Genomic DNA, 20390 nt, shown 5'->3' with positions numbered 1-20390 from the left:
TTATAACTGGACAGGTCAGTTTGGAGGATTTCCTTTTAGTTAATTTAGCAAATTCCCTCATTAGTGGTGTTCAAAGGGAAGCTTGATAGATAAATATCAACCTGGGAATGCTCTTAAATCTGAGCTCCTATATAGCGAAAGTGGTTTGATGTGGTGGTGAAGGGCACCAGGCTACAAACCAGGAGGCTGAATTCTAGTCCTGCTTTAGTCACCAAGCCAGCCAGATCTTGAGCCAGAGTCTTTTTGTTGTTGTTGTTGTTGTTGTTAGCTGCAAAGTCATGTCCAACCGATGGAGACCCCATAGACAACATTCCTTCAGGCCTTTCTGTCCTCTACCATCCTCTGGAGTCCATTTAAACTCATGCCTACTGCTTCAGTGACTCCATCCAGCCACCTCGTTCTCTGTCGTCCCTTTCTTCTTTTGCCCTCAATCTTTCCCAGCATTAGGCTCTTCTCCAGTGAGTCCTTCCTTCTCATTAGGTGGCCAAAGTATTTGAGTTTCATCTTCAGGATCTGGCCTTCTAAAGAGCAGTCAGGGTTGATCTTCTCTAGAACTGACTTGTTTGTTCGCCTTGCAGTCCAAGGGACTCGCAGGAGTCTTCTCCAGCACCATAGTTCAAAGGTCTCAATTCTTTGGCCCTCAGCCTTTCTTCTGGTCCAACTTTCACAGCCATACATTGCAACTGGGAAAACCATAGTCTTGACTATACGCACTTTTGTTGGCAGGGTGATGTCTCTGCTTTTTAGTACGCTGTCTAGATTTCCCATAGCTTTCTAGTTTAGGTAATTGCCGGGAAGGCACAGGGAGGGGGGAAAGAAAAGAAGCCGAGTAGACGGTTGGGACTAATGGCCCCTAAAGGGTTCTCTAGTTTGATGGCTCCTCGTTAGCCCAGCCCTTCAGGGGGCCGAACAGCATCACTGCTTTCGGAGGAGCCCCAAATGAATCCCTCGAAGGCAGGGAGGCTCCGGCCCCAGCCGAGCATGTTCATCATCTCGCTCTGCCTTTTCATTCATTGGGAGGAAAATCCCTGAATTCGCCGTTCTGTTATTCCTAACGGGAGTAAAAACCCCTCCAACCCCCTCTCCCTCCACACCGCCTTTGCAACGGAAGGTCCGCAAAGCCCTCCCGACAGGACGAGGCTGGCTGGTCGCTCTTAGGCCCCGCGGGAAGATCTGAAAAGGTGCCTTCTTCGGGAAGGGAAAGTCGGGTGCAGACCCGAGAGGAGGAGAAGGAAGGAGACGGGGGTGGGGGGTGGCGGACTCTTTCCCCCGGAAAGCCCGCAGCTTCGGCCCGTTGCCTGCCTGCCTGCCCGCCTGCCTCCCTCTCTCCCTCCACACATTCATTTTCTCGGCCCTCCCAGCCCTTGGCAAAACCGGTGGCCGCCTCAGCTTACCTCAGCCGAGGGACCCCGTGGCAGACTCGGAGGCGGCTGTGGAACCCGCGCGGCAGCGGCGGCCGCCTCTTCCTCAATGGGCCCCGTCGCACAGCTCCCTTCTCCGGTCCTGCTTGGGACAGCCGCCTGCTCCAGCTGACGTGGAAGCCCTGGGCGCACAGGCCACCTCGCGACTACGGCGGCCCCAGCAGGACACGCCTCCTCCGTTTGCGAAAAAACGTTCCTTGGCTTCGTAGAAGTCCGTCCTCTCCTGGCGAACTTCGAGCGCCGCGCGACTCGGGGCGGAAGCAGGGAGAAAGGCCGAAGAGGCCGAGGGTGGGTGCGCCCTTCATACACGTGCGTGGGAATTTAGCTTATGTAGTTTGGGGGGGATGCTTTCTTTTTCCAAAACTTGCCCATAGGAATCGCTAAGTTAAGCACAGGTCGACGTACCTAACCTAGTTACTTGTCCCAAAGATGCTTTTTTCATTCAGGAGGCAACTGGACTTTCTTTTTTCTTTTGAAGACGTTTTGCTGCTCATCCAGGAAGCTTCTTCAGTTCTGACAGGATTGCCGGGAATGGGAGGATTTATATTCCTTGCAGACAGCTGGTCATTTGTATCCTTTGAGAGGGTGGTTGAAGCTCTTGGAAGTTTATCTGTGTCCTCAGGGTCACCTGAGTAGTGCGCCTGGTTATTGTAGTCTGCAATTTTTCTTCTGGAAATCCATTCCTACTCCCACACCATTCACAGGGTGTTCATCCCAAATTGTATCACTAAACATCTGTAGAGATTCTCAAGTCATCCAAGGTCATGGTTGTCCCAAAGGTGCTTTTTCAGGAGACAACTGGACTTTCTTGAGAATCTCTACAGACTTCTAGTCACTTATACAATTTCCTTGGAATCTGTTAAGTGCCCCATTTCAATTGTTGACATTCCGGCTACTTAGGTGGACCGTTAAGCTGGCTTAATGCAACCCAACAAGAAAGACACAGACTTCAGAGGATAATTAGGACTGCAGAAAAAATAATTGCTACCAAACTGCCTTCCATTGAAGACCTGTATACTGCACGAATCAAGAAGAGGGCCGTGAAAATATTTACAGATCCCTCACATCCAGGACATAAACCGTTTCAACTCCTACCCTCAAAATGACGCTATAGAACACTGCACACCAGAACTAGACACAAGAACAGTTTTTCCCCGAAGGCCATCACTCTGCTAAACAAATAATTCCTTCAACACTGTCAAACTATTTACTAAATCTGCACTACTATTAATCTTCTCATCGTTCCCATCACCAATCTCTTTCTACTTATGACTGTATGACTATAATTTTGTTGCTGGCAATCCTTATGATTTATATTGATATATTGACCATCAATTGTGTTGTAAATGTTGTACCTTGATGAACGTATCTTTTCTTTTATGTACACTGAGAGCATATGCACCAAGACAAATTACTTGTGTGTCCAATCACACTTGGCCAATAAAAAATTATATTTTATTCTATTAAAGAACCAGATTTTCCTTAACAAGATAGCTGCTTCCCCCCCCCCAAGAAATTTTGCACACTATAACAGCCTCACCCCCTTTTAAAAAAATGTCCAGCAGGTACAGGATACAGAATGTGTGCATAAATTGTATACCTACCAGTAGGTTGGACAATCAGTTTGGTATAGCGGATAAGGCACCAGGCTAGAAGACCCTAAGCACTAATCCTGTGTTAGGAATGAAGCCAATTGTGTGATTTTGGGCAGTCACTCCCTTTTAACCCTAGGAAGCAAGCATGACTAAACACCGATCCAGGCAGTTGCCAGAAATCAAATGATTCGAAGGCCCAGGTGTGAATTCATTTGAAAGGTTACAGTATAAATTATCTGAAGTCTTAAACTGAACTCTTATTTTGTTCTTTGTTTTACAGCAGCCCAGGGTTCTGTCAGACACCACGGAAAGTGTTGAAAACTTAATTTCCAAACTTACAGATTTTACAAACTTTAATCCATTTTTTTACAGTAGGTTTTGAGATTGTTCTACCTCCACACTTCATGCTAAAAACTCTCCAACACTCTGATATAACTTAGTGGCTCTTAAGATCAGCCACATTTTTTGTTTCCCTTTTTTATTTCTTTGCCAGAAATAATTCTTGAAATTCAGAATATTGCAAAAGTCCATCTCCCAATCAGTTCAGCACATCCTTGGTGAAAATCTTTCTCTGTGAATTTCTTTAAATTACCGTATATACTCGAGTATAAGCCGAGTTTTTCAGCACGTTTTTTGTGCTGAAAAACGTCCCCTCGGCTTATACTCGGGTCTATACGGCTTATACTCGAGTTTTGTTTTGTTTTTAAGCCCCTCGGCTTATACTCGAGTATATACGGCTTATACTCGCGTTTTTTTTTTCTTTTTTTCACATTTTACCGGACGGCGCGGGGAAGCCCTGCCGGTGCAGTGAGAGGGCGGGGCGGGGGAGCCGCCAGCCTTCTCAGCTGAGGGAGGGAGGGTTTCCCCAACCGATAGGTGCCTCATTTCCCACCCTCGGCTTATACTCGAGTCCCCAGTTTACCCCAGTTTTTGGGGTAAAATTGGGGACCTCGGCTTATACTCGGATCGGCTTATATTCGAGTATATACGGTAATTGGATTCCACTTTATGTTTTCAACTGGTTTGATCATTACAAATAGATTACTCATTCTAATTTAACTTAGTATGAGATTCATAATATCTAAAAATATTGACATAGGTATAGGATTCTATAACCATGGGATCCAATGATATTGTATACATCTTTTTATTTAAGAAGTACAAAAAAGTTAGACAATGTTTCATAAAAGAAAAATTTATTTCAGAGATGTTTTTACAACATAAAAGCAACATGCTTTTTCATATAAAACAGTATTTCAGTCTTTCTAGAAAATGACATCTTTTCTTAATAGAAGTGGTCAGTTATTTTTTTTTCTGCCAACATAAGGGTTTTTATTTTTGGTAATTCATTTTAAACACTGTGTTTTATCACTACATTATGCCTTGAATCTTAAAATTAAGTTACCACAATACAAATAGTGTTCCTCACACTATTCCCTCTGAAGTAACCCGTGTATACAGTGCATTTAGTGCTCCATTGGTTCCTCAGGCTTTTCTGCTGTCTCTTCAGCAGGCTGAGCAGGCTTAAAAGAGTAAAAGAAATAAAGATAACAGTCACTGTGGGGGTAAAAATCTCACAAAATATTCTACAAATACAGTGTCTCTCAATATTCAGTGTAGCAATAAATAGGCAGGGAGATTTTCAATACTCCATTTCTTCTGCTTTAAAAATCCAACAGAGATCAGTGGCAAAAATTGGTTTGACATACAGTATTTTTAAATGCTTTGTTCTTTTTGTATATTTCATAAGACAGCCCAATACATAGAAAAACCAAATGTTTGTGTTTTCCACACTTCTTAATTGGCTCATTTATCTGTCATACCTTCAGAGTTATCATTTGTAAGCTATATATACACTTGAAATGCCTATGTGTAGGGCATAAATATATAAAAGTAATCATTTGGCCTGTTAAGCAAAATGTCCAATTTACTTAATATGCCAATAGAATGTGTATATGGAAAGAAACCAATTCTCCCACTTTTTCTAAAAGCCTGCTTTGGGCATAGGAAAAGAAAAAACGGGGAAATGTGTTTGCATTACACTTAGAGGAATCATTGAAAAAGCAAGAGAGGAATATATTTTTTGCAGAAATTAAAATCCAAAGCTTTCTGGTTAGGTTAAAAAGACTTAAATAAATGGTTTTTTTAGTGTCAAATGAGTAAATTATCATGAGGAGAGCATTAAATAGGCAGAATACCACACTCCAAAGGCATTATCTTAGATCACCAGTCATTTAATCTCAAGAGGACGCTACAATCTAGCAAAAGTCCTCAGAATGGAAAGTCTCATAATGTGATCCAGCTACTAATTTACAAGAATGAAAAAAAAAATACTGAGATAAGCAAATATAGCAAAGAAAAAAATAGCCTAATGAAATTTTTACAAACTCTGATTTATTTATTTTTTTTGGTAAAATTTGCCTACCTTTCTCTGTGGTCTTTCTTCCAGACCTTCCAAGAATGGTGCTACATCATCATCATCATAAATTGTAAACTCCATTTCTTTACCAACAATCCCAACAGAAACATTCTGTAAAATGACAATTGTAAAAAGAAAAAGAAAAAAGGGGGGGGGGAGGGAAGGGGAAAGAAATTGTGGGAAATTAGGAGGAAGGAGCATTATTTATTATTTAAAGGGGAATAAATATCTAATAAAAAATCTAATTTACACTATTAGCTGGGGTTGCTGAGAGTCAATGTTCAGGAAACTGGAATGTAATATAATTTCCTACCACTGGTCTATAGTAAACAATCATCTTCATGAACCATGGAACATTTTCTGATAAAGCCATCTTTTACTGCTGACTATAAGAAACCCACTCTTGGAATTGTTTTGACTATCGTAATCAGTGTAATTTGTAACTAGAAAAACAGTTTCGGGTATGTATTGTATGGAACTGATGAGCCTGAAGTCACATAAACATTATATTTTGCAAGATACTGGAAGTGATAGTATTAAAACTATGGGCAGATTTCTACTCTTAACTTTCATTTCCTGAAATGCTGAATCAGAAGTACCATATTTTTCAGAGTATAAGATGCACCTTTTTCCCCTCCCTAAAAAGGGGTGAAAATTTAGGTGCATCTTATATACCAAACGTAGTCCCACCCACCCATTGGCCCCCACCCTTTGGCCTCTGCCTCCCAGCAATTTATCTCCTTGCAGCAAGCAGCAAGAAGAAACAGCCTATTTCAGCTTCAGCACAGCCTAATTAGCACAAGTTGATTGTCAGTTGGATCAGCCGTTGTCTGGATCAGATTGTCAGTTGGATCTCCCGACTCAGCCATTTTAGGCTGGAGGGATTGCCATTGCCTATTGCTGCGCAGGCTTCTGCTGCTTGCTGCAAGGAGGTAAATTGCTGGGAGCAGATTTTTTTTTCTTATGCTAAACAAGCTATGCTGAAAATGAAAATAAAGCAGGCTGTTTGCTGCAATGAGGCAAAATTGCTGGGAGGCAGAGGCAGATTTCTTTTTCTTGTTTTCCTCACCAAAAAAGATAGGTGCGTCTTATAGTCCGGAACATTTTATACTCTGAAAAATACGGTAACCATGTTTAAATCTTTAAGCTTGTTTAGAATCCTCTTCAGATTTACATTTCCTTAGTATTATATATTATATAGAGTCGGTGACTCAGGTTACTTTAATGTTTAAAGCGCATCTCTCCATACTGCATGTTTAATTACAAATTTGGATTCTGCTTTACAAAAATAAATGTCACTCTTCCACAATGTTTATAACTACTATTAACCATGTTTCAGACCGACTGAATTGCAAGAAAAAACAATCTTAGCCTTGCCTTAATAGTTAGATCTTGTTCAGCAGGAAGTGTCTCTCTCAGAGCACGCAGTCCATGCTTCACTAATTCATTCAGGTTACCTGCAAAATAACTTCATTTATGACTGGTTCAGAAACGCTGTATTTTCTGGGCTGACTTGGTTAAACACACTTTCAACTTCCTCATCACATGACAATAACTATTCAGCAATCACACACACACACACACAGTGTGTATGTGTAGAGAGAGCAGAAATCTTTAAAAATATAGTATACTTCAAAGACACTACACTTACAGTCAGAAAACTCGGTCATGTGTCGTTCCAAGTAAGTTCGAGCTGATTGGGATCTTGCACCAATGGACATTGCTTTGCAATCAAAATAATTTGCAGAAGGGCAAGTCTGGAAGATATGGGGGCCCATATCCTGACAAATTAAAATGACATTATTATTTTTTTTGAAAAAAGCAATCTATCAGACAGCTTACATACAAGTGTTTCACTCTCACCACCCAGATAAAAATATATGATTTTCCAGCTGTTTTACAGTGTAACTCATAACCCCTGGCTATTGGGGGCATTCAACACATTTCATTCTGAACTGCTTCAAGCGCAATCTTTCCAAAACTACCCATGTGAAATACAAAATTAGTTCAAGCGTTTTTAAAACAGCTTCTTTCATGTTTGAAACAACAGCCTCCTTGAAAAAAAAAACTTCTAAAGAACCTGATGCTCCAAAACAGTTTGAAATCTTATGTAGCATTGTCAATTCTGGCTTGAGTGACGAGAAACCAATTTTCAAATATCGGGAATAATACACTAAAACTGACATTTATCTTTCAAGAAGTTCCAAATCCAAGTATAACTACTTACAAATAGTTTTATGACACAGAAGAAGACTACAAACCCGCTTTGATATAATTCTACTGTGTTTACTCTAGGAAAGGAAAATATCCAGAAAACATATACAATATACATGTCTCCCACAGATGATGCACTTACATCATAGCCTGCAATAAGAAGTCCCACGCCATATGGTCTTCTGCCATAACGCTGCGTTGGTATCTGTGTTTCTTAAACAAGCTGAGGAATACATCTCAAAAAGCTGGTTTACACATTCACACTATCTTATGAAAACTTTCATGTATACTCTTCAAGATTTTTTAAAAACAACTCCCACCTCAGTCCCACAATCAAGTTATAAAGATGTAGGACACAAATGGAAAACAGCAGTAACAAGTTCATTCAAGTTCCATCAGTGGAAGACTAATATTGGATTTTATTCATAGAATTTAATGATATAAGGCAATATTAAAATAGTACTGTATTGAACGGGATGAAATTTAATTCATGCAAATTATGTAATATTGCAGTAAATTTTTTGGATGAATCTGCCTGAATAGATGAATTTGTTCTAAAATCCAGAAAATTCTCATTTTACTATTCAACTTTTCTTATGCTATTATGTGGCTGAGGTTTTCAATCAATTGGAGTAGATTTTTAGCATGAACTGTCCCCAATTCCCTGTATTGCCTTACTTTCTTTAAAAGTAATAGTAACAGCCAGGTTGACTCATCCTTCCAAGGTTGGTAAAATGAGGACTCAAGATTGTTGGGGGCAATAGGGTGATATTCATTAACCACTTAGAGAGTGCTATAAAGTACTATGGAACAGTATATATGTCTAAGTGCTAATGCTATTACTGTTGCTATTATACAAAATAACTAGCTGAGTCCTTTGCAGTAAGATGATTATCCAACAGTTAAATCTATTGGCAGCTGTGAGAAACCCACAATGATTATCACATAGAAAAAAAGGATACTGCTTCCAATCAGAGACACTAATCGAGATACTGGAAGAGGCCTGTCAAATACAAATCTGGAATCCAAACACTCCTGACGCATGAAATTGCTGCAGGGATAAAACAGAATTTATTCCATTTGTAACTTCAACACTTCTTAGATTTATTCAATAGAAACTTTACTTGTATATAATACTATTTGATTGCAAAAGAGGGCAGGCAAGGGGAATGAATTCATTTTGGCATGAAATTATTGGATGCTCTTTAGCAAGTATGTTCCACATGTTTCCTCCTATTTCTGCAGCAGCAATTTCAATCAGGCATACTCTCAGCTCCTCAGTGTTTTCAGTGACTTGTGGATGGAGCAGTGGAATTAATCTTCCCCACTACTATTCTTATACAATGCTGTCACAATCTTCACAAATGACTAAGAACAAATGTCATACATATACTTAAATTCAGCAATAGTTTATTAGGAGACCTGGTTATGGTGTGCAGCAATTGCACTAGACAAGGTTAAGAATGGAGAAACATAGATACGTCTCAGGAACCAAAGGCTTGAATTAGGAATTAGGTACAAACCCAGTCTATGTATATTTATAAATTTTAAAAAAGTCCACATTCAATCAATCAAATAATCAAATTCTAAATTTACCATAAGAGTCTTGCATCAGCAGTAAGTCCAGCAATGGAAATACCAATATGGTTGTCAACATACAAGATTTTTTTCTGATGAGCTGCCAGTTCAGATTGTGCCCTCTAAATGACATATCCAAAGTAACAGTTATAAATCATACACTTATAATGTGACAATATTGGGGGGGGGGAGAGAAGAGAAAGTGTGCATTATTTTTCCCTGACTGTTAAACCAGAGTATATAATCTGTAGTAACAATAGCAAATGACACCAATTATATAATTTGTAAATAACTGCAGAACTTGACACTTCGTATATAATGCCATTTCAGAAAAACATAAAATGACATTAATATAGTGGAAATTCTATTCATTGCATCTAAAGCCCATTGGATTGAGGTTTCACTGTATTAATAATAGTATTTTAATTCACTGTATTAATAAACGTATTTTAAACAGCTACATTAAAGTTTGTTAAACTCTTGTTACTGCTTATGTAAACATAAGGAGCTGTTTTATGCAATTATTTTATGATGACTTAAATGGCTTCTAATTCACAGGATTCCAAAAGCCTGCAAACCATCTCTGTGCGATGTAATTTGGAAGGAAATTTGACACTGTGTAGAAGGCAATGGAACATTCTAGAAAAGGCCTTTTCTGTTAGCAAATCAATAAGTGTAGTACATCCCTAATAGTGCAAGTGAAAGAATCAAGTCTTCTGTATGTCTTTGCTCAGTAAGCTAACACTTGTAACTGCATCCCTAGCCTCCTGTCCCTACATACCAGGCCTAGTAAGGACGCACATATTGAGAACCCGAAAGCACCCTGTGCAGTGATATCCCACATTGTTTTCTCCAGGAAAAACTATGTGGTCTTTACTGGTGGAAATAGAACCAGTATCTATTATTCATAGCACATATAGCCTTATTGTAACAAAAATTTGCAATGCTCTCTTGATTGCATTTATAATCAAGTAATATACCTGTTGCTTTTGCCACATGATCTCTCACTGGCCCCACAAAATTGCTTGGCTCTTTCCTGTCATTTTATTCTGAAAATATTGTTGTAACATTTCATGTTTATAATAATTTATGTCCCACTTATCTCCTCCCACCTGATACTAGGCAAACAATAAGTACAATAATTAAAATACTGTATTTTCAAGCTAAATACAGCATTTATTTAGAGCAGACTTTCTCAGCTGTTGTCCCTACAAACCAAAACTAACAAATTCTTTTCTTGGCCAACAGATATATCTTCTAGATTGCACAAAACTACTTTAAGATTGTGAATATTATAATGCTTTATAATGCATATGCTTAAAAAAAACCAAATTGGCTTTCTTCTTAAGTTTACCTTTAAGGCAACTAAAACAGCATGGGTTTTTGATTTTAGCCCAACAGTTGCAGATCCTTGTTTGACAGCCTCCATTGCATATTCTATTTGATGAATTCGACCCTAAAAACACAAGATAGTCTTATGAACATGCTGATATTGCAACTGAGGTGAGCATCCTGCAATAGTAAGAAAGGGAACAATGAATGCCTGAGGAACTCACAGCATATATGTATATATCTTTATCGTCCTACTTACATCCACAACAATCACCCAAGGCAGGCTGGGTGGAGAGAAGAGATGCTGACTCAAATTAGCCAATGAGTTACAACTAATAACACTTCGTTAGTCTTGTGTCTTTCATTGCAATGGTTGCAATGGTTGCTCCTTCAAATGTTACTTAACATTATGTTTAGCGAATAAAAAATATTCCACTCCATGACAGAAGACTTAACATTATCTTTATCACAATTGCAATAAATCAGGACATTTGAGCACAAATTAGTAACGATTTCTGATGACCTGTATGAGTACACCACACACACTAAATTCCATAATATGACAAATACCTTTATCAGACCAATAAAAAATGACACAGAGTTTTCCAAAACTATTCAATAGATGAAAACAGGGAAAAAGGAATAGAGTTAATGTTTTTGTTTCTACATCTTGCTTAGTCGTAATGTGGCTTGTTTGGATTTGAATGTTATGTGCATCTTGCCAAGTATGGTTTAATCCAGGGGTCCCCAATCCCTGGTCCATGGTCTGTTAGGAACCAGGCCGCAAAAGCGAACAAAATGTCATCTGTACATGTGCAGGTAGTGTGTGAAATATACACCCCTGCCGCAAGTCTGTGGAAAATTGTTTTCCCCAAAATCAGTCCCTGGTATCAAAAAGGTTGGGGACTGCTGGTTTAATCAACAAACTATGGTTCCCATAAACCTGGCTCAATCTGACATAATTTTAATCACAACTTTAAAAGAGAATGTAAGTGCAGCATTCTTACACTTACGATTTTCTCAAAAGCCACAATCTAGATTGCCAAATTCTTAATCTATGCAGGTATCCCTTACTTTCCCTGAAATTAGCGAACAGCAGACTATAATGATTATCTTATTATTCAGACTCAGTGGTCTCATAGTCTTGGACCTAGCATTACAGAAGCAACTGTAAGTAGGCTAAACTGCATTTCCCATAGCTATTAGCACAGAAAGCCCGATAAACTACTTTCCAGTTGAGAAAGTTATCTTATGTATAAATGGCTCATGCATGTTACTCTAAATGGCTCGTGCAGGTTGTTACTATAATGAACACATTTCACATATATACATATCTGCAAAGATCTTATTACTTTTGCTTTCAAAGTAAGATTTAAATTCTTTATTTATTCAAATGGTGAGCAAAGGAAACATACAAAGAAAAATAGAAGTACAAAAACAATACCTGGGGACTCCATACAGTGACATCGTTATCATATTGGTTGCGAAACTAAAGTGAAGAAAAGGAATCCATTAATATGACTGCCATTAAAATAGGAAAAATTAAAACAAAATCTCATTCTTACTATGGATTATCATTTCTGTAACCAAATATAATATGGAAATAATAGGACTTTAGTATGACATTTAATAAGTAATTTTCTTTTCAAAATAGGGATGAATGAACTTGTGGAGGTGTGCAGTATGCAGGTTCAAAGCAGGAAAGTTTTTTACTGCTTCAGATTCAGTGTGAAAATTCTAGTATCTATTGGCAGCACCTTGCAATACCAAAAAAAAAGTATGGCTTCTTTACAACATTACTATATCAAGTATGCTGTGAGTCAAATTCAAGCAACCTTTCCAATTTGGGGATAGTGCACATCACTACTAAATAGTCTCTTTTGTTTGTTCAATACATGGAAGTATATCACTCATAATTATTAAGCTTTATTAAGAAGTGCAGGAAACAAATTTTGACAAAGGAAAAATAAAAGATGGGTTGAAAGAAGCATCATGCAGGAAATAATACATGAACATTTACAGCGTGGATATTTAACCCAAATCACAGTATTATGAATCAAGGCAAACATGGAAATATTTGCTAAAGTAATATCCAACAGTTCATTTCAAAAATAAGCCCACATTTCCAATTTCCATGTGGAGGTCTATAAACTAAAACTGTAATCTAACTAGGTAAAAAAAAAGTTTTGCTTTCAATTTCAGGAAGACGAAAGTATTGCACATCTAGTGACTTGATCAGAAAGAAAAAGAAAAAATGTGTTATTAACTACTGCATCAATACCTCTGCCTATGGGCAAATGAAATTTACTTCATGCAAATTATGTAATATTGCAGTAAATTTTTTGGATGAATCTGCCTGAATAGATGAATTTGTTCTAAAATCCAGAAAATTCTCATTTTACTATTCAACTTTTCTTATGCTATTATGTGGCTGAGGTTTTCAATCAATTGGAGTAGATTTTTAGCATGAACTGTCCCCAATTCCCTGTATTGCCTTACTTTCTTTAAAAGTAATAGTAACAGCCAGGTTGACTCATCCTTCCAAGGTTGGTAAAATGAGGACTCAAGATTGTTGGGGGCAATAGGGTGATATTCATTAACCACTTAGAGAGTGCTATAAAGTACTATGGAACAGTATATATGTCTAAGTGCTAATGCTATTACTGTTGCTATTATACAAAATAACTAGCTGAGTCCTTTGCAGTAAGATGATTATCCAACAGTTAAATCTATTGGCAGCTGTGAGAAACCCACAATGATTATCACATAGAAAAAAAGGATACTGCTTCCAATCAGAGACACTAATCGAGATACTGGAAGAGGCCTGTCAAATACAAATCTGAATCCAAACACTCCTGACGCATGAAATTGCTGCAGGGATAAAACAGAATTTATTCCATTTGTAACTTCAACACTTCTTAGATTTATTCAATAGAAACTTTACTTGTATATAATACTATTTGATTGCAAAAGAGGGCAGGCAAGGGGAATGAATTCATTTTGGCATGAAATTATTGGATGCTCTTTAGCAAGTATGTTCCACATGTTTCCTCCTATTTCTGCAGCAGCAATTTCAATCAGGCATACTCTCAGCTCCTCAGTGTTTTCAGTGACTTGTGGATGGAGCAGTGGAATTAATCTTCCCCACTACTATTCTTATACAATGCTGTCACAATCTTCACAAATGACTAAGAACAAATGTCATACATATACTTAAATTCAGCAATAGTTTATTAGGAGACCTGGTTATGGTGTGCAGCAATTGCACTAGACAAGGTTAAGAATGGAGAAACATAGATACGTCTCAGGAACCAAAGGCTTGAATTAGGAATTAGGTACAAACCCAGTCTATGTATATTTATAAATTTTAAAAAAGTCCACATTCAATCAATCAAATAATCAAATTCTAAATTTACCATAAGAGTCTTGCATCAGCAGTAAGTCCAGCAATGGAAATACCAATATGGTTGTCAACATACAAGATTTTTTTCTGATGAGCTGCCAGTTCAGATTGTGCCCTCTAAATGACATATCCAAAGTAACAGTTATAAATCATACACTTATAATGTGACAATATTGGGGGGGGGGAGAGAAGAGAAAGTGTGCATTATTTTTCCCTGACTGTTAAACCAGAGTATATAATCTGTAGTAACAATAGCAAATGACACCAATTATATAATTTGTAAATAACTGCAGAACTTGACACTTCGTATATAATGCCATTTCAGAAAAACATAAAATGACATTAATATAGTGGAAATTCTATTCATTGCATCTAAAGCCCATTGGATTGAGGTTTCACTGTATTAATAATAGTATTTTAATTCACTGTATTAATAAACGTATTTTAAACAGCTACATTAAAGTTTGTTAAACTCTTGTTACTGCTTATGTAAACATAAGGAGCTGTTTTATGCAATTATTTTATGATGACTTAAATGGCTTCTAATTCACAGGATTCCAAAAGCCTGCAAACCATCTCTGTGCGATGTAATTTGGAAGGAAATTTGACACTGTGTAGAAGGCAATGGAACATTCTAGAAAAGGCCTTTTCTGTTAGCAAATCAATAAGTGTAGTACATCCCTAATAGTGCAAGTGAAAGAATCAAGTCTTCTGTATGTCTTTGCTCAGTAAGCTAACACTTGTAACTGCATCCCTAGCCTCCTGTCCCTACATACCAGGCCTAGTAAGGACGCACATATTGAGAACCCGAAAGCACCCTGTGCAGTGATATCCCACATTGTTTTCTCCAGGAAAAACTATGTGGTCTTTACTGGTGGAAATAGAACCAGTATCTATTATTCATAGCACATATAGCCTTATTGTAACAAAAATTTGCAATGCTCTCTTGATTGCATTTATAATCAAGTAATATACCTGTTGCTTTTGCCACATGATCTCTCACTGGCCCCACAAAATTGCTTGGCTCTTTCCTGTCATTTTATTCTGAAAATATTGTTGTAACATTTCATGTTTATAATAATTTATGTCCCACTTATCTCCTCCCACCTGATACTAGGCAAACAATAAGTACAATAATTAAAATACTGTATTTTCAAGCTAAATACAGCATTTATTTAGAGCAGACTTTCTCAGCTGTTGTCCCTACAAACCAAAACTAACAAATTCTTTTCTTGGCCAACAGATATATCTTCTAGATTGCACAAAACTACTTTAAGATTGTGAATATTATAATGCTTTATAATGCATATGCTTAAAAAAAACCAAATTGGCTTTCTTCTTAAGTTTACCTTTAAGGCAACTAAAACAGCATGGGTTTTTGATTTTAGCCCAACAGTTGCAGATCCTTGTTTGACAGCCTCCATTGCATATTCTATTTGATGAATTCGACCCTAAAAACACAAGATAGTCTTATGAACATGCTGATATTGCAACTGAGGTGAGCATCCTGCAATAGTAAGAAAGGGAACAATGAATGCCTGAGGAACTCACAGCATATATGTATATATCTTTATCGTCCTACTTACATCCACAACAATCACCCAAGGCAGGCTGGGTGGAGAGAAGAGATGCTGACTCCAAATTAGCCAATGAGTTACAACTAATAACACTTCGTTAGTCTTGTGTCTTTCATTGCAATGGTTGCAATGGTTGCTCCTTCAAATGTTACTTAACATTATGTTTAGCGAATAAAAAATATTCCACTCCATGACAGAAGACTTAACATTATCTTTATCACAATTGCAATAAATCAGGACATTTGAGCACAAATTAGTAACGATTTCTGATGACCTGTATGAGTACACCACACACACTAAATTCCATAATATGACAAATACCTTTATCAGACCAATAAAAAATGACACAGAGTTTTCCAAAACTATTCAATAGATGAAAACAGGGAAAAAGGAATAGAGTTAATGTTTTTGTTTCTACATCTTGCTTAGTCGTAATGTGGCTTGTTTGGATTTGAATGTTATGTGCATCTTGCCAAGTATGGTTTAATCCAGGGGTCCCCAATCCCTGGTCCATGGTCTGTTAGGAACCAGGCCGCAAAAGCGAACAAAATGTCATCTGTACATGTGCAGGTAGTGTGTGAAATATACACCCCTGCCGCAAGTCTGTGGAAAATTGTTTTCCCCAAAATCAGTCCCTGGTATCAAAAAGGTTGGGGACTGCTGGTTTAATCAACAAACTATGGTTCCCATAAACCTGGCTCAATCTGACATAATTTTAATCACAACTTTAAAAGAGAATGTAAGTGCAGCATTCTTACACTTACGATTTTCTCAAAAGCCACAATCTAGATTGCCAAATTCTTAATCTATGCAGGTATCCCTTACTTTCCCTGAAATTAGCGAACAGCAGACTATAATGATTATCTTATTATTCAGACTCAGTGGTCTCATAGTCTTGGACCTAGCATTACAGAAGCAACTGTAAGTAGGCTAAACTGCATTTCCCATAGCTATTAGCACAGAAAGCCCGATAAACTACTTTCCAGTTGAGAAAGTTATCTTATGTATAAATGGCTCATGCATGTTACTCTAAATGGCTCGTGCAGGTTGTTACTATAATGAACACATTTCACATATATACATATCTGCAAAGATCTTATTACTTTTGCTTTCAAAGTAAGATTTAAATTCTTTATTTATTCAAATGGTGAGCAAAGGAAACATACAAAGAAAAATAGAAGTACAAAAACAATACCTGGGGACTCCATACAGTGACATCGTTATCATATTGGTTGCGAAACTAAAGTGAAGAAAAGGAATCCATTAATATGACTGCCATTAAAATAGGAAAAATTAAAACAAAATCTCATTCTTACTATGGATTATCATTTCTGTAACCAAATATAATATGGAAATAATAGGACTTTAGTATGACATTTAATAAGTAATTTTCTTTTCAAAATAGGGATGAATGAACTTGTGGAGGTGTGCAGTATGCAGGTTCAAAGCAGGAAAGTTTTTTACTGCTTCAGATTCAGTGTGAAAATTCTAGTATCTATTGGCAGCACCTTGCAATACCAAAAAAAAAGTATGGCTTCTTTACAACATTACTATATCAAGTATGCTGTGAGTCAAATTCAAGCAACCTTTCCAATTTGGGGATAGTGCACATCACTACTAAATAGTCTCTTTTGTTTGTTCAATACATGGAAGTATATCACTCATAATTATTAAGCTTTATTAAGAAGTGCAGGAAACAAATTTTGACAAAGGAAAAATAAAAGATGGGTTGAAAGAAGCATCATGCAGGAAATAATACATGAACATTTACAGCGTGGATATTTAACCCAAATCACAGTATTATGAATCAAGGCAAACATGGAAATATTTGCTAAAGTAATATCCAACAGTTCATTTCAAAAATAAGCCCACATTTCCAATTTCCATGTGGAGGTCTATAAACTAAAACTGTAATCTAACTAGGTAAAAAAAAAGTTTTGCTTTCAATTTCAGGAAGACGAAAGTATTGCACATCTAGTGACTTGATCAGAAAGAAAAAGAAAAAATGTGTTATTAACTACTGCATCAATACCTCTGCCTATGGGCAAATGAAATTTACTTCTGATTAACTGTAGGACTGCACTGTGAGGATTTAAAATGTACTTTAAATTATATCCCCTTTTGAAACTGAGAAACCTATACTCCACTGTTTTAATTTAATGTCACAGACTTCATTAAGATGCATCTCTATAGCATTTATATTATCTACTGCATGTAACTATACTGTACTTACATTCATCAATACATTTATCTGCTGTGCTAAATTGGCTTAATGGGTTTTTGTTGTCCGGTTTTATTTTGTGACACCCCAAGGGCTCTCCTTTACATAACTAGGATGCATAACTAGATGCAGTGTGTAAAACTCTGGATCTGCTCCTCTCTGCAACCAAATCCAGAAAAAGGCTGGAAACAGAAGTATGTCAAAACGCTGACTCATTTATACCTGTGTAATTCACATATACGAAGTGGGGGAATTGTGTTAAGTTAATACAACGGACGGAGTTAGGGCGAGAAAATTGGGGGCGGGGAAGCCGCTTACTTTAAGCGGGATCCTGAGTTTGAAGAAACGTGTAAAAGAATAAAGAACAGCCCTTCTTTTGCATTGGTTTGAAAGTAGGTGTGAAAGCACAACTTCGGGTACCCGACTTAGAAAATTACTATTTTCTAATACTTAATAATAAAGAATACACGGACCTCTGTGGCTCCGACTGGTAAGACAGTCTGTTATTAACACAGCTGCTTGCAATTACTGCAGCTTCAAGCCCCACCAGGCCCAAGGTTGACTCAGCCTTCCATCCTTTATAAGGTAGGTAAAATGAGGACCCAGATTGTTGTGGGCAATAAGTTGACTTTGTATATAATATACAAATGGATGAAGACTATTGCTTGACATAGTGTAAGCCGCCCTGAGTCTTCGGAGAAGGGCGGGATATAAATGCAAATAAAAAAAATACCTAATAAGAAATTTAGTATTCCGATTAAGGGAGCGGACTCAATGTATTGAAGCAGGGGTTGCCAACCTCGGCAACTTTAAGCCTGGAGGACTTCAACTCCCAGAATCCCCCAGCCAGCAAAGCTGGCTGGGGAATTCTGGGAGTTGAAGTCCTCCAGGCTTAAAGTTGCTAAGGTTGGAGACCCCTGTATTAAAGATATATTAATAAAACAAAAAGGGAACGAATGCTTGTTTCTGCCGGGCTGCCTACGGGAAGGGACGGTGAGAGTGCAAAAAATAAAATAAAAAAAGGGAGGAAAGGGGTGGTGGGGAAAGGACCGGGCCATACATGCAGCGGGTTTAAGGTTTTCAAAATGGAGGGGGGGGGAGAGAGAAAATGGCAATAAAAACAAGGCAATCTGGGCCTTGGCAATCTCAGCCGGCCAAGTGCTGAGTCACACCTCTCGCTCCGGGGAAACGAAAGCGCGCCCTCTCTCCCTCCCCTGCCTCCCTGCTCGCCCCAAAGCCCACCCTCTCTCTCCCTACCCCCCCTACGCCCCCCAAACCCGGTGGCTTCGCCTCTCACCATGTCGGGCAACGTTCGGACAGCAGCGCCGGCGCCTGACCAGAAAAGATGATGGAAAGCGACGGCGAACTCGGCAATCGATAGGTTTGGGCCCGGACGCTTCTTTTCCTTTTCCGCCAAGGCGGGAACAGCCGATTGCCGAGCTTCCGATCCCAACACGCTTAAAAGCCACCGTCAAGAAATCGTAGGTGCGCGTGGCCGAATCTTGAGTGCGCATGCGCGTTGGGTCCTTGATGAAACGGGGCGAGGTGGGAGCTGCGGAAGAGTGGAACGGGGAGAGTTAAAGCGATAAGAGCGCGTCTCTTTCATTCGGTTTATAATGCGGTTTTATAGATGGTAGTATCTCCGGCGTAGTAGCTAACTGTAGCCGTCTCGGCGTACAGATGAAGAAAAAAGAGGTAACGCAGCTTCTCCATCCGTAGGCAGCGCTGAGAATTGATTAGTTTGCATTTACACTACAAAGTGTAAAAGGAACACTGAAATTGTACGTAGTTCCAGTTAGGAAAAATAAATAAATGATTTCTCACACACGGGCTTCGTACCCGATTGCGCTTTTTGCCTGTATTGATTTCTGGTGAGATTTATCCCACTTTTGTTTTGCGTTATCTATTTGGCCAGTTCCCTTTCATCAGTTGTTGCGAACTGCTAACATTTAAGTGCAAGGTTACAGTCTCTTACTTCTGTCTTCTACCTCTGCAATTTTAAGATGTGTGGACTTCCGATTCTCAGGATTCCCCAGCAGTTCCGACTGTTGAATTCCACACGTTAAAATTGCTAAGGTTGAGAAAAAACGTTACAAGTTTGGGCAGCAGGCTGGCACACCCTCTCTCCCAAAAATGTTACTACTGCTGCTCTCTGAGTGGGGATTACTGGACATGAATCCTTTTTTTTTTTTAATTTGGGTGTATCTCTCTCTGCCTCTCCAAAGTTAAATTATTTTTATACAAAATTAAAGCATTACAGGGCACAAACATACACGTAGGCAGAACAGCCAGTTGCAAAATTTAATTTTTTTAATGCAATCTTTACAATAGCATTACAATAGGACAATGTTTTACGATTGCCTGGTGGAATGTTGCCGATTTGAAATCTTGAGCTTTTATTTATTTATTTATTTATTTTGTCACAACAGTATATGTAAACATCGACATAAAACAACAACACATCATAAAAGAAAAAACATTTATATAAGCAAAAGTATGCAACAACTATATTAATTTGATATAATGAAAGGGAACAATAGGACAGGAACGGTAGGCACATTTGTGCTCTTATGCACGCCCCTTAAGCTTTTTAACTTACTATTTTCCTTTCTTTGAAATTACCTCCTTTC

General features: G+C 38.2%; 2 protein-coding genes and 1 pseudogene across 2 annotated transcripts in view; all 3 read right to left on the bottom strand.

Annotated features, from left to right (window-relative positions):
- COPB1 (COPI coat complex subunit beta 1) overlaps nucleotides 1–1547 on the bottom strand; it is a 30261-nt gene extending 28714 nt beyond the window's left edge. The window contains exon 1 of the mRNA XM_058159237.1: nucleotides 1395–1547. The gene's annotated coding sequence lies outside the window, so the exon portion shown is untranslated. The remainder of the gene's footprint in view (nucleotides 1–1394) is intronic.
- A 2648-nt stretch (nucleotides 1548–4195) lies between these two features.
- On the bottom strand, nucleotides 4196–12695 carry LOC131187403 (proteasome subunit alpha type-1). The gene is made up of 10 exons (XM_058161632.1): nucleotides 12681–12695; nucleotides 12004–12048; nucleotides 10582–10683; nucleotides 9246–9349; nucleotides 8612–8700; nucleotides 7792–7862; nucleotides 7087–7216; nucleotides 6813–6892; nucleotides 5442–5546; nucleotides 4196–4539 (listed from the first exon to the last, which is right to left on the bottom strand). The coding sequence occupies exons 1-10, from the start codon at nucleotides 12693–12695 to the stop codon at nucleotides 4483–4485; spliced, it is 798 nt and encodes a 265-aa protein (XP_058017615.1). The 3' UTR covers nucleotides 4196–4482.
- Nucleotides 12696–12923: 228 nt separating this feature from the next.
- On the bottom strand, nucleotides 12924–19231 carry LOC131186029 (proteasome subunit alpha type-1-like; annotated as a pseudogene).
- Between the last annotated feature and the right edge of the window lie 1159 nt (nucleotides 19232–20390).

Source organism: Ahaetulla prasina, chromosome 1, assembly GCF_028640845.1.
Source record: "Ahaetulla prasina isolate Xishuangbanna chromosome 1, ASM2864084v1, whole genome shotgun sequence".
Classification (NCBI taxonomy): Eukaryota; Metazoa; Chordata; class Lepidosauria; order Squamata; family Colubridae; genus Ahaetulla; species Ahaetulla prasina.
The sequence above is the reverse complement of the archived record's forward strand: the minus strand, read 5'-3'. Positions and strand labels throughout refer to the sequence as shown.

What these genes read in the sequence shown, in the direction of transcription:
- LOC131187403 (XM_058161632.1), bottom strand. An exon ending in CATGACCGAGTTTTCTGACT is followed by an intron (nt 6,893 to 7,086) that starts GTAAGTGTAGTG and finishes GTTATTTTGCAG; the next exon opens with GTAACCTGAATGAATTAGTG. An exon ending in AAGAAAGACCACAGAGAAAG is followed by an intron (nt 4,540 to 5,441) that starts GTAGGCAAATTT and finishes TACTCTTTTAAG; the next exon opens with CCTGCTCAGCCTGCTGAAGA.